We start from the raw sequence: 22599 nt of genomic DNA, 5'->3' as shown, positions 1-22599 counted from the left end.
GTAAAGCCCATCTTGAACATCCAATGACCTGTATAGTGCACTCTATGTAATATTTTGTATTGAATTAATTGAAGACTGGGATTTCTAATTAAATGAAAGGTTTTTAAGCAAATCTGAGTCCAGAAGTTTTGGTCTATCAAATGGAATAAATTCTGATCCTTCTAATATATGTTCTAAGTATTTGATTCCTTTACCACTCCAATCTGGAAAGTTTATCATATTATTGTTTTGTAATATGTCAGGGTTGTTCCAGATAGGTGTACGTTTGCATGGGATTAATGAAGACTCCGTCAATTTTAGAAACTCCCACCATGCTGTCAGAGAAGAGCTGATGCTGATGCTTTTGAAGCATTGATGTCGTTGGATGTTTGAGCTGATAAATGGTAGGTCTGAGATCTCTAGATTATTGCGAAGTGCTTGTTCTACATCTAGCCAAGGTTCATCTAAGAGGGTATGTTTTAGCCATCCTGAGATAAACTGAAGCCTTTTGGCTAGTAGTGCTGAAAGTTGGTAGTTGTGATCATTGAGAAGAAACAATTTATTTTTGGTAAGACCATCATTTTTATAGCGGCAACCCTTCCCATGAGTAATATGGGTAAACATTTCCATCTAGCCAGATCGCCTTCTACTGTCTTTAAAAGTGGGATATGGTTTAATTTAGTCAGATCTACAAGCTTGGGAGAAACATTAATACCTAAATATTTTATATTTCCCAATTGCAGTGGTGTAGAAGAAGAATTATGGAAGGAGCAATTAATCGGGAGGACTGTAGATTTTGATCAGTTAATTGAGTAATCTGATATTCTTGCAAAAGAGTTTATCAATTCAATCACCCCAGAGATATTGGTTTGTGAGTTTTGGAGAAAAAGTAACACATCATCCGCATAAAGGCTGATTTTATGTTCCACGTTCTTGCATTTTATGCCCTTAATTACTGAATTCTGTCTAACTGCTGCTGCTAGTGGTTCAATAAAAATTGCAAACAGTGGGAGAGTGGGCATCTTGCCTGGTGCCCCTCAGGAGACAGAAGCTGGAGGATGTTTGGTCATTTGTTTTGACACAAGCTGTTGGGAAATTGTATAATATTTTTAACCAGTTAATGAAAGAGGTTCCAAAACCAAATTTGTGTAAAGTTGCAAATAGAAATTTCCAATTTACTCTGTCAAATGCTTTTTCTGCATCTAAAGAAAATATTGTCGTTTCAAGGTTTTTACTGTATAAGTAGTCCATCAAATTAAGTAATCTACGTGTATTTGTTGATGAGTGCCTACCTTTTATGAAACCAGTTTGGTCAGGATGAATTAAGAGGGGGGTTATTTTCTCTAATCTCTTTGAGAGAGCTTTGCAGATTATTTTAAGGTCTACATTTATAAGGGATATTGGACGATAGCTTGAGGGATATACAGGGTCTTTGCCTGGTTTTAGCAGGAGATTAATGTTTGCAGAATTCATATTTGATGGAAGTCTGCCCTTTTCTTTGATTTCCAACAACGTTCTGTAAAAAACTGGTGCTAGAATCGTCCAGAATTCTTTCTAGAATTCTGCAGGAAAGCCTACACATTTTCTGAGAAGTGCTCTTGCCATTTACTTCTGCTCTTAGCCAATACTTCGGTTTACTGACGTAGTTCAAGCGTAGGCTGCACTAAACGAGAGATTTCCGAGTGTTCCTGAAAGCAACACAATAATTGCTGAGTCGTCACGTGCTACACGGATGCGGAAGTGCGAAACTGTTGTTTTGCTAAACGAGTGGCTATCGTCGACACATTTTTTTTTCCATTATACTGTTTTTGTGGTCGTAAACAACACTCATGGTCAGGTGAGACTGTCTTTCTAGTAAAACAAGTCTTTAAACGGGTATGGCTATGCTCACGGATATTCTGCATTTAGGATTAAGAGGTGTCAGATGTCGGGTTATTTCATTACGGAGATCAGCTGTTTGAAATATAATATCTTCAGCAATTTGGGTGCAGATTTATTTACCGTTCGAGCTATTAGCTTTTAGAAAATTCTGACCAGCTGAAGACGATAAAAAGAGTCCACATAGTGCTGTGGTTAAAGAAATGATATAATATTCCTGCGCCGTCATGTGAGAGTCAGACGTGAAGTGTGTGTGTGTGTGTGTGTGTGTGTGTGTGTGTGTGTGTGTGTGTCAGTGTCAGTCAGAGACAGCGAGAGAGATTGCCATATGACATAAGCCCTCATAAATTTGATACTCAGCATGGTATTTTTAACAATATTGTTTGTCAGGAATGCAATCCTTACTATGAGAATATGCCATTACAACACAGTGGTACAGTTTGATTCAACTTTGTTGCTCTCTTGCTTTGCAGGATGACACAGAAGCACTGCCTGGAGGGCCAGGTGTACTCTGTGCCTCTCATCCAGCCCGACCTGAGGAGGGAGGAGGCTGTTCATCAGATAGCAGACGCACTGATGTACTTGGAGAACATTTCTACAGACATCTTCAGAAGGCAAGCCCACCACACACACACACACACACACACACACACACACACACACACACACACACACACACACACACACACAGTTTACAGTTTCCAGGTTGGTCTCGCAGTGTTTGACTCTTGGTTGTAAACTGAATCACTGGGTCTGCAGTCTTTTTCTTTGTTTACATTTTCATGGTTGCAAATACGGGATGAATATGAAATTAATAGGGAAATTACATTGTTGTTTGTGGTTACATTGTAGTAATACAATGTATTATACAAATTCATTATTATTGATATTGTTTTATTCCTTCAGTTTATACCACTACATTTTATTCAGGGTAGGAGTGAGCCAGATGTTATTCCAGAGCCTGTTTCAGGGATTGTTTCATTTTTAGTGTCATTTATTTAAAGGTTACTTTGATCAATTTTAGCTTATCAGATTTTCAAAATGGCAAAAAGTTTTAAAGCTACAGAGTTTTTTAAAAAACTCAACAGTAGTGATCTCTGCATTTGCTCAGGCTAGGTAGCAAAGAGTGTTTAACAACAAAAGAACAGGTTTTAATAACGCACAAAATGAATTGGTAGCAGATATAACAGCAGCTGTTGCAAGTTTGCTCATGGGCCAAAAAGCTTTGTCATATTTAATAGATTGCACCGTTAACAAACAGCAGCTGCTTGAGGACAGATGGTCCTGTCTGGCACCCTGAAAACAGAGGAGGTGTTGCCTGTGACAGCATGGAAACAATAACATTTATGAACAGAACAGTTTTGGCCATGTAAACTTTTGAAACATGAGCTTTTTATAAGTAGATCACTGATAAAACATGAGAGTGGCATTTGATACTTATACATAATCTCAATGAATTGTAGGAGTCTTCAGTTCCTTTTGGGGGGTTTCGGGACTCTGCAGGATATATAATAAAGAACTGGATTGTGCAGTATCCTTGACATACGGTTATCCTTTGTGTGTAGATGTGCATATGCCCATATTCAGTTGTTGTTGCTTGCAGGGTGTCAGACAGTGTCGAGAAAAACCGTCACCAGCTCAAGAGCATCACTGACCGGATCAGACTAGCTCAGGCCCGTGTCGACAAGATTAAAGGCAGCAAGAAAGCCACCAAGGTAACACTGAATCTTCACCCTAGAAGGCAGCTTTTTAAGTTCTGATACAGAATATAGGAGAAAAAAAGAGTAAAAATGTTATTTTATGTGCATATAGGTTTTCTCCAGTGCCAAGTACCCAGCCCCAGATCAACTTCAGGACTACTTGTCTATCTTCGCTGGAGCTACAGACCCCTCTTCACAAACACGGCCCCGACACAGAATACAGAATAAACTGCGACCCTTTGATGAAAAGGCTTTGCAGGTGAGATCAACACATTAAAATGTTGGGGGGGAAAAGAGCAAAGGTTTTGAAAAGCAATTTTCAAAATTATGAAAATGATGACTGTGACTTGCTAAGAGCCACATTGCATATTTTATTTTCGCAAAGTGTTCTAAAGCTGATGTCTTAAAAGAGTTTGCTGACTAGTTAGTGTTGCTGCTTCTTTGTTCAGCTCATGCTGCTAAAACAGCAGGTAGAAAACAGGAATATGGACACGGTTAACTTTATTTACATAGCTTTTATCCACACCTCACGTTCTAGTCAAATGAGGGCATGGGGACTCTGAGCACACTGGTCATATTTATGCAGACTGCTGGGCAAACCACTTTAAAGCTTTAGAGCATTTGCAGGAGTCTTGGTCTTGGATATATCCATAGTGATGTGGGTAATACCTTAAATTACACACATTTTATTTTGACCTGATTTAAAACTTTGATATTTCAAGTGAATGCTTGACTGGATGTGAATGCCCTGTAAACCTTGTGAAACATGTTTATGCATAAATCTCCACTCGGCCTGCGTATTTCCTGTTTTGCTAAGTAAACATTTTCAGGCCAAGTAGGTTATGTTGTCTGTTTAAAAAATACTGCAAAGTAGTACACAGCAGCCAATTGTATGTGCACTCTGTTGCTTTTACTTGCAATTTAGTACTTATTCAGGAGGTAAAATGGAGGTGAAAACAACATAGACTTGTAGAAAAATGCAGCTTGTCAATCATGTATCGAAAGCCGCAACAGGCATGTCCCTTCTTTTCTGTAGATTTAACTACACATGAGTCACAGTTGAAGTTGTCACATACTGTATGTGATGTATGTAAATGGGATATCAGAACCCAGCTGTATTTGTGTCACCGCACAGTGACAAGAGATGTGTTTTTTTTCCCCCAAGTGGTTCTTGTGTGTACGTGCTCTGCTCAGCACAAGTTCCTGCATTATTTATAGCAAACACCACTGTTTTTCCTTCACCGTTACAGAAAACTTAACAGGAAAAAATATAAAAATAATATTTTTTCCTGCCTGTGCTTGCACGTGTTTGTGTATCTGTGTGTATTTGTCGGCTTGGGAAGGGAACAAAAAAGAAAATAGAGCTGGCATTTGTCTCTGATGCAGAAATGCATTATTCAGTACCCCCCTCAATAGAAGCAATACCCCCTAACATATAACTTGGTGTTGTAGTTTGTGTGCATCTATGCGCAGGAGCACTTTGATGACATTTACGATATGCGTTGCTAAAGATTTCGTTAACATTTTCTTGATCTCCTTCTCACTCCAAGTCCTGCTTTCTTCCTTTCAGGAGAAGTTAATGTATTTCCCTGTGTGCGTGAGAAATAAGAAGAAGACTGAGGATGAGACAGAAGAAGGATTGGGCAGTCTGCCGCGTAACATCTCATCTGTCAGCTCTCTTTTGCTCTTTAATACCACAGAAAATCTGTGAGTCTGCACACGCCAGCACAGACACAGATGTTTATTGTAAACACTGACTGATTTCAATGTTCTCTCGTATGTTTTAATTTGTGTCTTATTTTTTTAAAGATATAAGAAATATGTGTTTCTTGATCCTTTGGCGGGAGCAGTGACAAAAACGCACACAACACTAGAGACGGAAAAAGAAGATAAACCATTCGATGCTCCTCTGTCCATTACAAAGAGAGAGCAACTGGAGAGACAGGTACCTTCTGACTTTTCCTTTTTTTTTCTGTGAAGGATCAGATCTGTTAAAACTTAATCATGGTTTTCTTTTTCTCTTAACAGATAGCAGAGAGTTATTTCTATGTGCCAGACCTGGGTCAAGTGCCTGAGATAGATGTGCCGTCCTACCTGCCAGACCTGCCAGGTATTGCAGACGACCTGTCTTACAGCGCAGACCTCGGACCTGGATTTGCCCCCTCGGGACCCACACACAACATCCCCGAGCTGCCCTGCTTCTCTGAGGAGAGCAGTGCACCAGGTAGATGTCTTATGTTGTGAATAGAGATGGCACGATACCACTTTTTTATGTCCGATACCGATACCGATATCATAAATTTGGATATCTGCCGATACCGATATGAATCCGATATGGTGTTTTTTAATCAACAAAACTGTTTTTTAAATATCTTGCTGCATTTTGTATAAGTTCATACTCAAGTTTAAAACAACAACTACACTAAAGCTATTCTGTTATACCTGTATGCAAAAAAAAATATTTCATAGTACAGCAATACTGATCAATCTAATAAACTTAAACCTACACCATCCTCCCTATTCTGGTATTTTAAAGAGTACTTAGCGTAAATATTAAGCAACCTAACTAATAGGGTTCCAACTCCCAGCAGCAACAAAAATAAATAAATAAAAAATAGGGAACCACCCCTCACGCTCCACCTCATGATGCTTAATCGACGTAATCAACCTTAATTTGATGCAGTGTGAAAAAAAAATGCACAGAAATAAATTATTTTTCAAGAAATATTAAATAGATTCAACATCTTTCTTCAACAAAATTGCAGACTGCACAGATGGTACCTTCCCAAAGGAAAAAGTAGTATAGCTTACTAGGGTATATTAGACTTAACAGTTACTATATGCAGTAATGGACTTCTATACATTTTACATCAGATTAAAACTTTGGGTGTAAGATTCAGATAAATATTAAATAATTAAAAGCGAGACATTTTAAATGAGAATAAGAAAGAAAAGTATGTCTTTGTGCCCCCTTTTCCCTGTTAATGCCCTATCGGCCCCCCTGGCTAAACTTTGCTAGATCCGCCCCTGCACAGTTACCAGCCGTCAGCTACGTAGAAAAAGATCCTCGAGTAGAAAGTAATATTAAATACATTCTAACAATAGCTGATCAAGCTTAAACGTGCTGCTGTTGTTCAGCCGATGGTTTCCTCTTTCTAGTGCAAAGTGGGCCAAAAGCAAACTAGAGACACGGACTCGCGACAGAAAAGCCGATCAGCTGATCGTTAAGCAGTTTCATGATTGAAGTAGCAGCAAGAAGAGGCAGAGGCTTGTTAAGCTTAACGCAGGAATGCTTTACAAACATTCAGAGATGGACTTACACACTTGCTTTACTTCTCTCGGGATAACTTTGTCGGAGATGAAATGCCGGGTTGCTAGCGAAGCTCCACATGCTATCCAGACCACTGACAGGTCCCGCATGCCACAGCCGCTCTATCACGTGATGCATACTGCTCTGACGTGCTAACCTGAGGTGAGTTACGGCGTGTTGCAAGTTTTGTGAGGTGCTTTCGTGATATTTAATGGATCGGATTACATTTTTTATTTTTCTCCGATATCCGATCCAGTAATTTAGGTCAGTATCGGACCGATACCGATACGTAATATCGGATCGGTCCATCTCTAGTTGTGAACCTCAATCATTTTGTGCCCATTTGTCTTTTACTGTGAAGCTTTTTGTGATATCTGAAAAGATGCTACATAAATAGATCAAATTTTCTTCCAGTGTTATACAGTATTTCATCTGCTTGTTTCAGGAACTCAGCTCCAGCTTGATGGCACACCACCTCCGCCACCTCCCCCGCCCCCTCCTCCGGAGCCTTCCCTCCCTCCCGCAGCTCCGGCGTCAGCTCCTCCTCCGCCACCTCCACCACCCCCTCCTGCAGACAGCTCCGCAGAAGTTTCCCAAGTGCCAAGTTCAGGTTTGTCACATTTATGCACGTCAGTAGTCTCGTACAGGCTCTACACTGCTGACTTGGAGCGAACCTGACAGTGTCTTAAAGCCTGTTCCCTCAGTTATGCACACGCACACACGGACTAAATGATGTTTGTCCTCATAAATTATATTGACCTCAGTGATGTAAACCCAGACCACACTGACTCACTGGCTCCTCTAAATACAGGTCCTGTGTCGGGTGCACCCAGCGAGGTGGTCCAGCCGTCAGATGGCCGTGCCAGCCTGCTGGAGTCTATCCGCAACGCCGGGGGCATCGGCAAAGCCAAGTTACGCAACGTTAAGGAACGCAAGCTGGAGAAGAAGAAACAAAAGGAGCAAGAACAAGGTGTCAGATGGTTTGAGCGTGGATGTGGTTCTGCCCATGTTTTATTAATGAGCACACGGCAGTCATCCAGGCAAAGTGGAGCGTGACCAGCCCCTAATTAGTATTCAACCAGGAGTTTATACAGTATTTCACACTGAATGTTAAGATGAGATCGTTTTTGACTATCACATATGCTTAACTGTGTGACTTCAGTTTCATACCAACCAACGATTGTACTTAAAAACTGTTTTACCTAATATTAGACAGCATATCTCTGGCCCTTTCATTTTCTCGCCAGGTCATGACCTTACATTTCTTTCTTTTTTCAAGAGAACTGCCTTGACTGAATAACTAGATTAAGAAAAAAAAAGTCTTGTAATTATATGCTTCACTTTGAAGTGCAGCACTGGGGAATTAGTGAGACCATAATCTCTTCCAATTGCAAATTTAAAAAAAATACTGGTAGCATGATTATTTATTTACTCTTTTTTTTCCTTCTAAAATAGCAGTGGGAGCGGCCGCCGGTGGTGGAGACTTTATGTCTGATCTCTTCAACAAACTTGCTATGCGACGAAAAGGTTAGAGGCCCGTTTTATGTCAAATGAAATTGAAAATACTGATATTAGTGATTGAATTTGCATAATGTCTTCTATCCTCTGTTCAGGAATATCTGGTAAGGGTCCAGCTGGTGGAGAGTCAGGTGATGCTCCGGCCGGTCCTTCTGGGGCATTTGCGAGGATGTCAGATGTCATCCCTCCACTTCCTGCCCCACATACAGCGACAACAGACGATGACGACTGGGAAGCGTAATGGACAAACACCACATTCGATGCCCTTTGATACAGTTATTTAAAATGATTTAATTTCCTTCTAACACAGAAATACTATTTAAAAAAAAAAAAGGAAAATGCAAATGATCAAACAATTTACTGATGTTTAATTTAAGCAGAACATGTTAAACGATGATGATGGAACGGATCTGCAGGCTTTGCATTACATAACACATTGCTTTGAATTCTACGAATATTTCAAACTTCAGGAGTAAATCAGTCACATGTATTTGCTATGCCAGCGCTGTGCCTGATATGTGTGGTAGCTGTTCAGTAAGTAGTTTTTAACAAGCCAAACTTAAAAATAGAGAAGTTATTTTCTTTTATGAGATTCAGACGGATAACCCTGACTAGAAGTGTTAATTGCCCCGTTAGCCTTTGTTTGCATCGTGCCATCAAATTCATCATTCTCCAACCATTAAATAAAACGAGATGTAGAGAGTGTACAAAAAATGAAATATATAATAAATATGAAAACTGAAAAACTGCCTGACTGATTTTTTTTTTTTTAACCAGCAGCACTCACAAGGGTGCAAGATGTTCAAAAGCCTGTGGTGTGATATTGAACTTTGTGTCTCTTCCCCCCCCTCCCCTCTTGCAGTTGCACATCATTTTCTTATCATCCTAACACAAGTCTCCGTGAATATTAGGGAGATGTTAGTTGGGTCCTTTGGGAGAGGAACTATGCTTTTTTCTGCTTCTTTTCCAGGAAGAACTAGGAAAGAAGAACATACAGACACAATATGAAAATTTAAAATGTCAATCATGAAGGGGACGTTTTTAACAATACAGGGAGTGCAGAATTATTAGGCAAATGAGTATTTTGTCCACATCATCCTCTTCATGCATGTTGTCTTACTCCAAGCTGTATAGGCTCGAAAGCCTACTACCAATTAAGCATATTAGGTGATGTGCATCTCTGTAATGAGAAGGGGTGTGGTCTAATGACATCAACGCCCTATATCAGGTGTGCATAATTATTAGGCAACGTCCTTTCCTTTGGCAAAATGGGTCAAAAGAAGGACTTGACAGGCTCAGAAAAGTAAAAAAATAGTGAGATATCTTGCAGAGGGATGCAGCAGTCTCAAAATTGCAAAGCTTCTGAAGCGTGATCATCGAACAATCAAGCGTTTCATTCAAAATAGTCAACAGGGTCGCAAGAAGCGTGTGGAAAAACCAAGGCGCAAAATAACTGCCCATGAACTGAGAAAAGTCAAGCGTGCAGCTGCCAAGATGCCACTTGCCACCAGTTTGGCCATATTTCAGAGCTGCAACATCACTGGAGTGCCCAAAAGCACAAGGCGTGCAATACTCAGAGACATGGCCAAGGTAAGAAAGGCTGAAAGACGACCACCACTGAACAAGACACACAAGCTGAAATGTCAAGACTGGGCCAAGAAATATCTCAAGACTGATTTTTCTAAGGTTTTATGGACTAATGAAATGAGAGTGAGTCTTGATGGGCCAGATGGATGGGCCCGTGGCTGGATTGGTAAAGGGCAGAGAGCTCCAGTCCGACTCAGACGCCAGCAAGGTGGAGGTGGAGTACTGGTTTGGGCTGGTATCATCAAAGATGAGCTTGTGGGGCCTTTTCGGGTTGAGGATGGAGTCAAGCTCAACTCCCAGTCCTACTGCCAGTTCCTGGAAGACACCTTCTTCAAGCAGTGGTACAGGAAGAAGTCTGCATGCTTCAAGAAAAACATGATTTTCATGCAGGACAATGCTCCATCACACGCGTCCAAGTACTCCACAGCGTGGCTGGCAAGAAAGGGTATAAAAGAAGAAAAACTAATGACATGGCCTCCTTGTTCACCTGATCTGAACCCCATTGAGAACCTGTGGTCCATCATCAAATGTGAGATTTACAAGGAGGGAAAACAGTACACCTCTCTGAACAGTGTCTGGGAGGCTGTGGTTGCTGCTGCACGCAATGTTGATGGTGAACTGATCAAAACACTGACAGAATCCATGGATGGCAGGCTTTTGAGTGTCCTTGCAAAGAAAGGTGGCTATATTGGTCGCTGCTTTGTTTTTGTTTTGTTTTTGAATGTCAGAAATGTATATTTGTGAATGTGGAGATGTTATATTGGTTTCACTGGTAAAAATAACTAATTGAAATGGATATATATTTGTTTTTTGTTAAGTTGCCTAATAATTATGCACAGTAATAGTCACCTGCACGCACAGATATCCCCCTAAAATAGCTAAAACTAAAAACTACTTCCAAAAACATTCAGATTTGATATTAATGAGTTTTTTGGGTTCATTGAGAACATGGTTGTTGTTCAATAATAAAATTATTCCTCAAAAATACAACTTGCCTAATAATTCTGCACTCCCTGTAATGTTCCTCACCTTTCGTAAGGCAGCAAAAGCAGGCCCAAACGTCGTGTGCGTGGTAGTGCGATCTTTAATCCATGTGGGAAGTTTAGAGAGCGTAGCAGGCCGGGAGTAACGCCTGTCACACAGCACAACGGAGGAATAATCGCCCCGATGACGAATAGCTCTTCCTTTGAACAGAGGATATCACGCACAAGTTAATAAAACTGTATTTTGATATTGATATGTATTAATATGACTTCATTATCTGTACCTATAGACTGATTGACAGCCTTCATGCAGATGTTTTCTATTAGAGCTTGTCCTGGACTCCTCCCCTGACTGTGAGGCTGAAATAGAAAAAAAGATGAGATTTGATACTAAGCTGCATGTCGCCTTCCCTCTAATCTTCTATTTACAATGAAGTCACAGTAGAAGCTGCTGGTAAAGAGTCTCACCAGGTGTTTGTCCAGATATGACATCTTTTCTTGCAGCTCTGGGGACTTGATGTTTGGATAGGGCATTCCCACCATCACTACACACCTGTTATCAAAAGCACAAACCCACACTGATTAGTGTGATATACTTTAAACCAGGGGTTTCAAATTTAAGACCCAGTGGCCAAACTCCAATCTGGCTCACTGCACGGTTTTAGAAAATGTGAAGGAGGGAATACATTTTATATTTTAACTGTATTTTAATACATTTTCCTGCTTCTCTTGCTGATAAAGACCTCCCCCCATGGCCATTCAAACTACATTGAAGTAATTAAGTAATAGACAAACAATTAAATGACATAAAAGTTCTTGTTTTTTTCCCCACTATCAGCTAGAAATGTCTTTTTTTTTAAATAAAATAAAATTTAAAAAAATAGGAAATTTTTTCTGAGAACAGAAACTTCATGTTTTATAATTACAGCACAGTCTGGGTAATGGAAATAATTCTGTCTTTTTCTTATATTAACACATCTCAGCTAAAAGTGTAGTTCTTTTCACTGACTGAAAGGCCAGTTTCAATGGTCCAGCCCACTTGAGATCAAAATGGGCTGAATGTGGCCCATGATGTAAAATGACTTTGACTTTCCCTGCTTTAAAACGGTGTACAACTGCTTGTTCGGCGCCCTTCAATTACCTGCCCAAATCATCGGAGAAATTGATTCCCTCACTCATCTTTCCCCCAACCACAGAGAACAACAATGCTCCTGTGAGTCCACTGCAGTCCGCAGAACACCTCTAAAGTAAAAAAGACAATCATTGCTTGGCAGTGGTAAAACACAATCCTAATGATCATCAGTTTAGTTATGAGATCGGTTGTGTCAAGAGTGCAGTTTTACCTGGATACAACGGGAAAACTCATTCAGCACCTGCTCTACCTGGTTGGCCTTCTTTGGCTCCTGAAAGATCTGAAGAGGTGTGATTAGATAATTAAGAGACTATAGGACAAGATGTCTTTTGACTCTTTTTAGTGACTTGAGTATTTACTAAGTAGTTTCCAGTAATATATAAAGCTAATGTACCTTCTTCTTATTAGCCAATCGAGTAAGTGTACCGCTGGCCTCCCAGTGAGAAATGATCCTCTTCGAGTAGTCGTAAGAAGGGAAGAAGCACACCACGCCCCCGGGAACCACGTTGCAAATGTTGGAGAGAATGCGCCCGGTCTCATCCATCTGCAAACAAACAAATGTGCATCAGTCAAATGACACCACTGTAACCAATGAATAACAACGCAAACTTCATTCAGTATTCTGCATGTGTGAGTTACCATTCGAGGCGTGTCTCTGTTTTGGAAAGTGAACTCGAGCTCCTGACCAGACGGGCCACTACACAACACGAGGGGAAGGATGTTCTCCGGAGGAATTACGTGACCTAGAGGGCAATATTTCTGTTATTTATCATGTTAAATGCATTAATGCAAACTAATATTCTTATGTTATTTTCGTGCACTAATACACTTCAGTCAACCTATGCACAACCACTACCACTAAGGCTTGCATGTGTTGTGAATTAAGATCATGTTCAAATGTCACAAAATGAGTCACAGAGCACAAAACTTAACTTGTTATAGGTTGGGCTAAAGTTTGTGTACAGTGGATTAATTTATGGTTTAGTTCATGAGATGTCTTGTATTTCCTCCTCTGCTTTGCCTGTAAACAATCATCCATCTAAACACATCAATTTTTGGGAGTCTTCAAAAATTACAAAGGCTATTTCTGTAGATCTTACCCTAAGTCTGTAACTGAACAATAATAATGTAACAATACAATATAAGTAAATAACATAACTATCGTGATGGGATAAGCAGGATTTGTGCTTGTCCAGGTAACTTCGGAGTAAATCCTGAGTTTTCAGTATCATGAAGGCAGTTTGCCACGTACTGCGGGACATCTCCATGGTAACTTGTGCAGCAGATCTAACCAGCTCCAGAGCAGACCATGTTTGAGGTAAGAGATCAAAAATTATAATAAATAAATAAATCACTGCATGCTGATCAGCTATTTCTCTAGAAAAAGTCACTATTCCCTCAGACAAAAGTCTGAGGGAATAGTTTAGATTCAAAGAATCTAAACATTTAGTTTATTTCCTAATGGACATAAATAATGATGATGAATAATAAATATATATTCTTAGACAACTTTTTTGCTTGTCGGCTACAAACAATTTAAATTATTTCATTTTATTAAGCATTAATATGTGAGCCTAAAACAGGGCACCTATTTCTACTTAAACTTTATTAATATAATAGATCTTTTCCAGGTTGCTGAACAAAGTGCTTTATATGTAAGCAGATTCACATTCCACTTTTCCTGTTATAGACAGTGACACCACTGATTTGTCTGCAGCAGCTGTGTCCCTTTCAGACTCTATTATATGTGAAACCTCTTTGTATTTTCCACATAGTATAGTTTTATGTTCTTTTGTAAAATTAGTCTCTCTGCTGTGATTGGCTATAAGCTGACACCACCTTCTTGTAAACATGCTCGTAGGTAGATTGGGAAAGCCTGGGTTAACGTATTGTGCTGACAACCACCTTCGTGTGACATCACCTGACTTCAGGAACTTATTCCTATAACAGTCTGGGTAACCTTACTGGAAAATTAGAACTCCATCTAAATGTCTGTCATCACTTTTGTCAAGCAGTCTAATTATTCCCTTTATCAAAATTTCCCACAAACAGAAATCTTGATAATCTCGTCACTTAGCGAGAGTGCATAATAAAAACACAAAAGGGGGAGCTCCACAAAGTACTGTTGTGTTATAAAATGGGCCACTCACCACAGGAAAACTCAGTGATGCGCTCCTCTCCCACCCCAGCAGAAAACAGAAGCTCTTGTTTGAAGTCTGAAACCTACGTATAACATCCTTTAGAGTGGAAAGATAAAAGATACGCAGCAAGAGCTCAGTTTATTTTTAGAGGATTTAACACAACTCACAGGCTGCAAAGTTCCTCCTGCAATGATGACTGCTCTGCACTCCTCCAGCACCTGGGCAAAGTGGACTGCCGGATTCAACAGAAGGAACTTGACGCTGCTCTCCGACAAAGACCCTGTAAAACAAGCAAAGGGTGTACTTTACACTGTAATGCGTTGATGTCATAACTGTTCTTTATTTTGTGCTGTGTGTTTAAAACGGCACCTTGTTTGTGCACCACCACTCTGCCGTCAGTGTTGCTGTTAGTGAGAGCCATGAAGAAACCCTCCACTTGCATCATTGGAGATGAAGACAGGACTTTTTCCGTCTCTACGGACTCCTGCTGGTCAGCTGCAGGAACTGCACACAAAACAAGAATACAAAATAAATTTCTAAGAATGCTGAAACCCCCCCCAAAAACAAACAAAAAGAAAAACAATAACCTAACCATAAGGTATCATCACATATTATGACTTCATCCCGCACAGTTATGACATTATTGCACTGACAAAATCTGTCCACAGACAGAGAGACATGCCTGCCAAGCTACTCAAAGGCCTCTTTGTGGCAGTTTTTGCTCCCTTATAACATATACTCAGAGTCATAAGGTTAAAAACAATACCAGTCGGGTATATTGGCTGGTAAAACTCACTAAAAGCAGAGAAATACTGTTCAGCCTGATGTTTTATGTTGGGCTGGATTCCAGTTTGTTTGCATGTTGGAATCAGAGACATATTTTTTTATTTTTCCATTTAAAAATGTCTACCCGTGCAACTCAAGTGCAGTTTTACAAATCCTTATACATTTTTAATGCACTGAATTAAAACAGTAATTATTTCTGTGCTTTAGAAACTGATTCACTGCAAAAGCTGAGTGTGCATCTGAATACTGTGAAACTTTCTGCTATCATCTACTTTAGCTCTTCTTCGTCTCAAGTGAGTCTGACCACCTTAAAGTAATCAGGTGACTTTATAAATGAGGAGGCCCCGGGGCAGACCCAGGACACGCTGGAGAGATTATATCTCTCGGCTGGCCTGGGAACGCCTTGGTGTTCCCCCGGACAAGGTGGCTGGGGAGAGGGAGGTCTGGGCCTCTCTGCTTGGGCTGCTGCCCCCGGTAAGCGGAAGAAGATGGATAGATGGACTTTATAAATGAGCCATAAACATTATAATTAAGAAACCACAACAAAATTCTGATTGTGATATACTCGATTCATTTCAGACTGGAGACAAATCCAGAGTGTGCTCCGCCTTTCTCCGCCAGCAGTTTGTTTTAGAAATTGATTCTCGTACTGAACTGTTGAAATAATTTGTAAAACTTAGTATAGAATACCTAAAAAGAGCTTTTACACAATCTGCCTTTCATTTAACAGCATCAAGGAATTGAACAAGCTCCTCAAAAGTCTGAAGATGTGATGATAAAAATTAGTGTTAAACAATCAGAATAATTATTTCTATAAAACTCTAATCTTTATATGATATTGTGATGGTAGTATAACCCCTGAAGCAGGGACTATTTGTGTCTTTGTGATTTATATCTATGCTTGAATATATCATCCATTGTGTATCTACTACATTGAATATTATTACATGAATTTTTTTTTATTTCACAGTTCTGTTCTGCTGAGGGGCTACAAATGGAAATTAGGTAGTAGCTAAATATGGTAAAAATCATGTGAGATTAATTGCATTTGCTTGTATTGTCTCTTTTTACACTTTTCTGATACAACATCGTGCAAAAAGCCAAGTGTAAAAAACTTTCAGAACATCTTAGATCTTCAAAAGTACTTTTGTGACTGATTAAAAAAAAAAAAACTATGTACAGTGAGGCGTTCTTTCAGTATATACACTATGCCTCCAATAATGATGCAATTCTCAGAAATATTATTTTGTCCTGAAAATTATTTAAATATTATTTTTGTGGGTAACAAAATACACAGCCGACCTGTTCCAGGGTTCTGGTTGCTCTGTAGGGTCTGAAGGTAGCGGTTTAAGCCTTCTGTGCGCCGGTTCTCCTTGTTGTTGCAGTGTGTGTGCAGAGTCACACCTGAGCCTGCGTACTTCTCCACAAAACCCCCCAGCTGCAGAGAGAAAACCAGGGTGGTAAAAATGTAATTTTACATAAGTGAACTCTCAGACGTTTACCGTCTTTGTATGTATGAGATAAATCACACTTACCTTCCTGCTGATCATGCTCTTCTCAAAGTATCTTTGTAACTACAGCAAGAATGACAATGAGAGCTTGTAGTTTCGATGAGGTGTGCAATTAAAATGATTGTGATTCCTAATAGAATTACCAACTACCTTAAACAAATTTATATTGTCAATCTGAGCCTTGAAGAGAAAGTTATTGATGGTGAGCATCTCTGTTCCTAGAAGAACAAAAAAACCAGATTTGTGCCTTGATATGTATGACTGCGTGTTTACAGTTTGTGGTCAGAAGTTTACACTCATCATATGTAAATGTCATGGTAATTTAGGGCTTTTAATAATTTATTAGAAGTCATTCACTCGTTTGAGGATGGAATGATTATACAGCATACATCTTTGGGTGCACAAGTTTGAATTTATTTGGGATATATATCTCACACCAGGCAAGACCCCAGGTGCAGGGTGTAAGACGCTAACAAGCAGGGCATACATGGAACGCCATAACCAAGTGGGTGGCATAGTGTACAGAAACACCTGTGCCGAATACGGCCTGGAAGTCCCGAGGTAGGGTGGTAGAGAACGACCGAGCTAAGATCCTGTGGGACTTCCAAATGCAGACGGACAAAATGGTGGTGACTAACAACCGGACATAGTGGTGATAGACAAACAGAAGAAGATATCCGTAGTGATAGATGTAGCGGCTCCCAATGACAGCAACATCAGAAAGAAGGATCATGAGAAGCTTAAGAAATACCAAGGGCTCAGAGAAGAGCTGGAGAAAATGTGGAAGGTGATGGTAACAGTGGTCCAGAAGAGCGCAGTTCTAGGAACAGCTAAGATACTGTGCAAGACCTTCGGTTAAATGTTAAATGTTCCTTAGCAAGTTGCATCTTCACCAGTTGATTTGGTAGCAATCAACAAGTTTCTGGTATAACTCTGGTTGAATATTTGACGACTCTTGGCAGAATTGGTACAGTTCATTTAAAATGGTTGGTTTCCTGTTAATATACAGACACAGACCTGCTGGCAGTAAATCAATGATAATCAGTAACAAGAGGTTTATGGACTTTAGCTTTGTTAAATTAAAAGAAACCGTAGAACCTTCACCACTACTTATTAAAAGTTTTAAGTGATTATACAGTATGTACACATTTGAGTATGCATGTATAATTTTTGGCCCTGTGTTCCTTAGAGAAATTCCAAAATAAATTCAAACTTGCACAACTAATTCATTTTTTAAAGACACTAAAGATGCATGCTATACAATCACTCCATCTTGGAAAAAGGAAAGCTCAAAGAAATCATTAAAAGCCTCACATTACCTTGATATTCATGACCATGATGAGTGCATGCAAACTTTAGACCATAACTTTATGTGTTTATCATTGACTGACCTGGTTGTGTAGTCTGGCTCTGTGGACTCTGCCCCACCTTACCTGGAAGAACAAATAGGAACAAATATCAAAATGAGGTGCATTGCAAAATTTGATTTTACTGTCCAGCTATTACCCTCGCTAAGCTTGTTGCAGACACTCACCTCCCAGCACCCGAACAAGTCCCTCAATCACAAACAGGATCTGCTTAATGTACATCAGGTTCTTTGCCTTCAATCTGCTCCTGGCATTTAAGAAACAAAAATATCAATACAAAGAAGGAGAGACTGCGATCAATTTCCGAATAAGCGAATTTTCTGAGACTCACTTATAGCGGTCAGCATACTGACTGAGCTGGGAGTGAGCACAACAAAGCTGCAGAAAATTGAAACATTAGAACATCACAAGGAAGAATCGTCTCAGAAATCTGTATTTTGTGCATGTTATAGAATAATGTATTCACCTGTGCTCCACTGAGCTCTGCACTGTGTATACAGGAGAGAGTGTCACTAAGGTTATGAGCTTCATCTATGATCAACACCTGTAAAAGATACCCCAACAACTTTTTTTAAATATCCCTTTATCACTCAGTCATTTGGTCATATTTGTATCGTTATTTTCAGATATTACAATTGAAAAGAGAAAAAATATATTTCTTAATACTGCCAAGATATTTTAAACACTTATTTTTCTATATTTTTAAGAGAGGAAGAAGAATACCAGACATATAATTGTACCTGTCCCTTTAGCTGGACACCTGCTGCTCGTCTTGTAGCTTCATGAAGCACCATTTGATAAGGTAACACAACCAGCTACACCAACATAAACAAACCACAAAGACATTAAATGAAAACCAGATCTTGTGGGAGAAATACAGTAACCAAGTAGCTCTTGTTGACAAATCGACTGGCGACTCAGTTACCTGTGCAGGGGGAATAGCAAGACGTGTAGAGTAATAAGGACACGAGTGTGTTTCTCTGCCCAGCTTCAAAAGCTGCTCTATGTCATGAACAGCCCCCAGAACTACATCTCGCATCTGCTGCAGTGCTGAAGCCTTATAATAGGGACACACGCTCTTTGCTGGGCCTCGCTTACGTTTTACACCCTCTTCGTGATGATGCTTCTCTACAAAATGGAAGGAGAGATGAAAGAGGCTTTCTCGAGAAAAATCAATAAAGCCTGAGGTTAAAATAATTTCTGGAAGAAGAGCAATTCTTCCACAAAATGCCTCTCACCGTGCTTGTTTTTCTGCATCTCCATGCAGCGGTCATTTATGCGCTGGATGCTGCCCAGCTGCCGCACTTCTTCATTGATGCACAGATTCTGCAGAATTTTATAACAGGACAATGTCAGATGTCAGTGTCAAGAGTCACAGTTTTATTGATTGAATAAATGTAATAGTTTGTGTGCAATCCCAAGTAAAGTCTCAAGTACAGCGTCTTTGAATACTGTGTATTTCATAAAGGAAATACCCTCCTTCTACATAGACACAAACTAGATTGTTCAATGTGCTATAGAAGAGAACATAACACCATTTATCTTGCATTTGTTTCTCCATTTTTTCTATCATGTAGAGGATTTAACAGGCCAATCTTCCCAGCGCTGGCTGTTGTTAGGTGCTACTTGATAGTTCTGTCAGAATCTAAAAGGACTCTTTCAGAATTAGACTGTTTCATAACTGTTCCCCATCATATCCTGTTCTGCAAATGTCTTCTTGGCTTTATTATCCTCTGAAAATCAAGATCAGGTTTTTTCCTACATTTGAAAAAGCCTCTAACGGGCTGATTACACACATAAGAGTCTGCATATGTCAAAGGCAATGAACCTTTGTTAACTTATTTGTTATTTCTGACCATTTGATAAACGAAATTTAGTTATTACACCTGTGTAATAAAACCTAGTTAACAAAACACGTTGGTGAGATTCCTTTAGCTATGCTTAAAACCTCTTTGGGTGGGAGCAGTAAAAATTCGTCTATGAAGGAAAAACTGCCAGTAGGTAAACAAACAGAAAGACTTGGTGGCGTGCTTTATGAACAATCTGTACTTTTACTGACAAAAAATAATAATAATAGAGACAAATTATACCAGTCAGTTACTTTGAGGAATTAAAGGAAATCTCTCAAGTACTCGAGCTGACAAAAAAAGCACCATGGAGAAACAGTCAAAAGCAACTTCAAGAAAAAAGTATAATCACATCTATTGAAAGAATAAGTGTACAGGATGAAGAGATCCATGCAAAAATTTACCAGCTTATGTTCATATATTGTTTGTGTTACTTTAATGAGATAAGATGTTTATGTACTCAACCAATTATGCCATTTGTGTGTTTCTGTGTGTGTGTACCAATGACTGTATAAACATTTTTTTTCTACAGTAGAAAAGATTTTTATTTTTTCCCCAGTCACTGCTGGGTACATACCTGCCGTGAACCCAGTGTGACCACACTGATGTCCTTGCTAAAGGGGCTCTTTTGTACCTCGTGGACAAACTGGGCCAACTGGGAATGAGTGCGGCTGCAGTAGTAAATCTACAGATATGCATATGAACACAGTTCCACATCAGGAGAATGTCCGATGCTCATAATTATAATAATGTTCTTGTTATAAATATATTAATTCCATCCAACCCATTTAACTCTTACAGCTACAACGTGAAATTTCATACCTTAGTAACATGTTCTTCAACCAGTTCATCATCCTCATCTTTTTCAGCTCCAAAGAATCTGAGGATGCAAGCAAAGAAATCCTTTGTCAATTTCAGACTCTCATTTGGATTATTTATTAATTTTACCCATTAATTCATGTCCTCACTTAGTTTATTAATATATAACTAGAGATAAACTCAAAATAACGATAACTGATGTATGATACACAAAAAAAATAAATAAAAAAAATTGAAAATTGTACCACGTTGTATTTGAACTAGCAACCTTTAGCATACTGAGAGAGGACTGGTGCACCATTCAAAATCAATGGGACTGTATTGTCAGAGAAAAGTTTAATATTTCAGAAACAAAATTTTGAAAATCTAAATAGAAGCACGCAATGCATAACTGAGCTGCTCGTTTTGGCATATGAACACTCTGTCTATGACACATGGTGCGAGACTAGTTAGCAGGCAAAGAAGAAGAAAAATAGCCAATGACAATAACATGTACTAGGACTGCTGCTTTGCAACAGTTGCGCCAACGAACAAGCAAATCCACTCTGGAAACTAACAAAGACTAAACTGAACTGTAACCAAAAACTCAAGATGAATTCAAACTAATTAGAAAATATGAAACTATAACAATCAGTCTTCCTCACCTGCTCTTAATCTTTGATTCATCATCGCTCTCATATTCTGCAATGATCAGCTCCTCGTCTTCTTGATCTCCTGTTGCCTCGACCTGCTCCTCCTTACTGAGCTGAAGCAGCTTGAATGCCTCATCCTCTTCATAGCTCTATGAACAGACGAAACCCTTTCATTCACTTGTATTAAATGACTTGGAATAATTTTAATATCCAAGTAAAGTTCCATTAAATGCTCATGTGCATGATGGCTCACCTTTCGCTTAACCGCATACTTTAGCTGGACATTGTTTCGGATCATTTCTAACCGTTCTTCTCTCTTCTTCCTCTTCAATTCTTCCTCCTGACACCAAACCAATCAACAATAAGCAAATGTTGAGCAAGTTAAAATTCAGACTTCACATACACTTCACATCAAAGTTTTCCTCACCTTCAACTTTGACACTAAATCACGTTCTGCTTTTTTTTGTACAAAGTCAGTGATCCAGTCCAGCTCTGCTGAGGAACTGACTGCAGAGGACTGAGCAGCATTAGTGGAAAGAGCTGCTTCTCCTTCCTGCAACAGAGCAGCTGCCTCCTGCCTCTTTCTCTCCTCATAATCTGTGAGCCAGCTCAGTGCTCCACATATCAGACTCAGTGACTTGCCCTAGATTGACATAAATAGACAAAAACACTTATTAATGAAGTCCAACAGCTTCTGCACAGATATGCTTTTCCCCATGCATTAGTACACACCGTTCCAGTGGGACTTTCAAAGATGCCAACTTTGCCTTTGTCAAGTGCGCTGTACAGGGCTTGCATGAACTCCTCCTGGATGTTATAGGGCTGGTAGGGAAATGGAAACTGTGCCCTACTATTTTCCATGCTCCTAAACCTTCCTGGAAGGAAACACAAAAGCAAAGGTTAGTTTCAACTTTTCATTTCTGATATGGACCTTTGACTTGCCTCTACAAACAACCGATTATAGCACCTTTTCAATCGACGACAAATTCCTTTTTCGGCAGGGCTCATTTTACTACAATAACTAAATCTTCATTAACTAAAGACCTTACCTGTTCACCAATACGTTGCGTCAAGCAGCTAACATTTAAAACCGACAGCTTTTCAGCTATCTTTAAAGTGAAGCGTTCTGCTAGCTAGCAATCTTTCTCCTTACAATCGTATCTTTTATCGAACGTCAATCAAAATCTGAGAAAATAGGACTGCCGTTTCTTACCGTGCATATCATGTAAAATAATGTCTGTTTTTAGTTGTCAATTCCCGGCTATTCAACAACCGCGCCAAAAAAACAGAAGTGGTCACAGAGTCTGGCCAATAGGAAACGAGCTACGAGAAGGAGTGCATGTTTTAATGTACAGTAACGTTTGTCCGGACGGGGTTGTGTGTATTTATCCACGATTTTGTCATTTACT

At 39.5% G+C, this 22599-nt stretch overlaps 2 protein-coding genes across 5 annotated transcripts; one reads left to right on the top strand and one right to left on the bottom strand.

Annotated features, from left to right (window-relative positions):
* Positions 1-1682: 1682 nt before the first annotated feature.
* On the top strand, positions 1683-8994 carry washc1 (WASH complex subunit 1). Its single transcript, XM_085412124.1, has 11 exons — positions 1683-1816; positions 2331-2471; positions 3461-3572; positions 3670-3816; positions 5128-5264; positions 5367-5502; positions 5586-5781; positions 7313-7477; positions 7679-7837; positions 8323-8394; positions 8481-8994. Exons 1-11 carry the CDS (start codon positions 1809-1811, stop codon positions 8624-8626), a joined length of 1419 nt encoding a protein of 472 aa, XP_085268250.1. The 5' UTR covers positions 1683-1808; the 3' UTR covers positions 8627-8994.
* Positions 8896-22485, bottom strand: ddx11 (DEAD/H (Asp-Glu-Ala-Asp/His) box helicase 11). 4 transcript variants are annotated; one of them, XM_085412121.1, is made up of 28 exons: positions 22404-22485; positions 21923-22065; positions 21618-21833; positions 21444-21530; positions 21203-21339; positions 20562-20619; positions 20317-20424; positions 19131-19218; positions 18818-19020; positions 18633-18707; positions 18359-18436; positions 18224-18270; positions 18060-18139; positions 17917-17958; positions 16676-16743; positions 16550-16588; positions 16317-16452; positions 14598-14732; positions 14396-14508; positions 14238-14310; positions 12727-12830; positions 12482-12631; positions 12299-12367; positions 12097-12197; positions 11424-11508; positions 11240-11315; positions 11002-11156; positions 8896-9361 (listed from the first exon to the last, which is right to left on the bottom strand). In XM_085412121.1, exons 1-28 carry the CDS (start codon positions 22408-22410, stop codon positions 9329-9331), a joined length of 2706 nt encoding a protein of 901 aa, XP_085268247.1. In that variant the 5' UTR covers positions 22411-22485; the 3' UTR covers positions 8896-9328. The 4 variants fall into 4 exon arrangements, with proteins under 4 accessions (XP_085268247.1, XP_085268249.1, XP_085268248.1 ...); XM_085412123.1 differs by lacking the exons at positions 8896-9361; positions 22404-22485 and adding an exon at positions 22240-22389 and having other exon boundaries at positions 10055-11156; XM_085412122.1 differs by lacking the exons at positions 8896-9361; positions 22404-22485 and adding an exon at positions 22158-22376 and having other exon boundaries at positions 10055-11156.
* Between the last annotated feature and the right edge of the window lie 114 nt (positions 22486-22599).

The sequence above is a fragment of the Rhamphochromis longiceps genome, linkage group LG7 (assembly GCF_057381845.1).
Source record: "Rhamphochromis longiceps isolate RC_006_pf linkage group LG7, R_longiceps_female_GT1.1, whole genome shotgun sequence".
NCBI classification, from domain to species: domain Eukaryota; kingdom Metazoa; phylum Chordata; class Actinopteri; order Cichliformes; family Cichlidae; genus Rhamphochromis; species Rhamphochromis longiceps.
The sequence above is the reverse complement of the archived record's forward strand: the minus strand, read 5'-3'. Positions and strand labels throughout refer to the sequence as shown.

Coding starts and splice junctions, on each gene's coding strand:
- washc1 (XM_085412124.1), top strand. Junction 3,817..5,127: donor TTGATGAAAAGGCTTTGCAG/GTGAGATCAACA, acceptor TCTTCCTTTCAG/GAGAAGTTAATGTATTTCCC. Junction 7,478..7,678: donor TTCCCAAGTGCCAAGTTCAG/GTTTGTCACATT, acceptor CTCTAAATACAG/GTCCTGTGTCGGGTGCACCC.
- ddx11 (XM_085412120.1), bottom strand. Junction 16,453..16,549: donor AGAGCATGATCAGCAGGAAG/GTAAGTGTGATT, acceptor TTCTCTCTGCAG/CTGGGGGGTTTTGTGGAGAA. Junction 11,157..11,239: donor GGCTGTCAATCAGTCTATAG/GTACAGATAATG, acceptor CTCTGTTCAAAG/GAAGAGCTATTCGTCATCGG.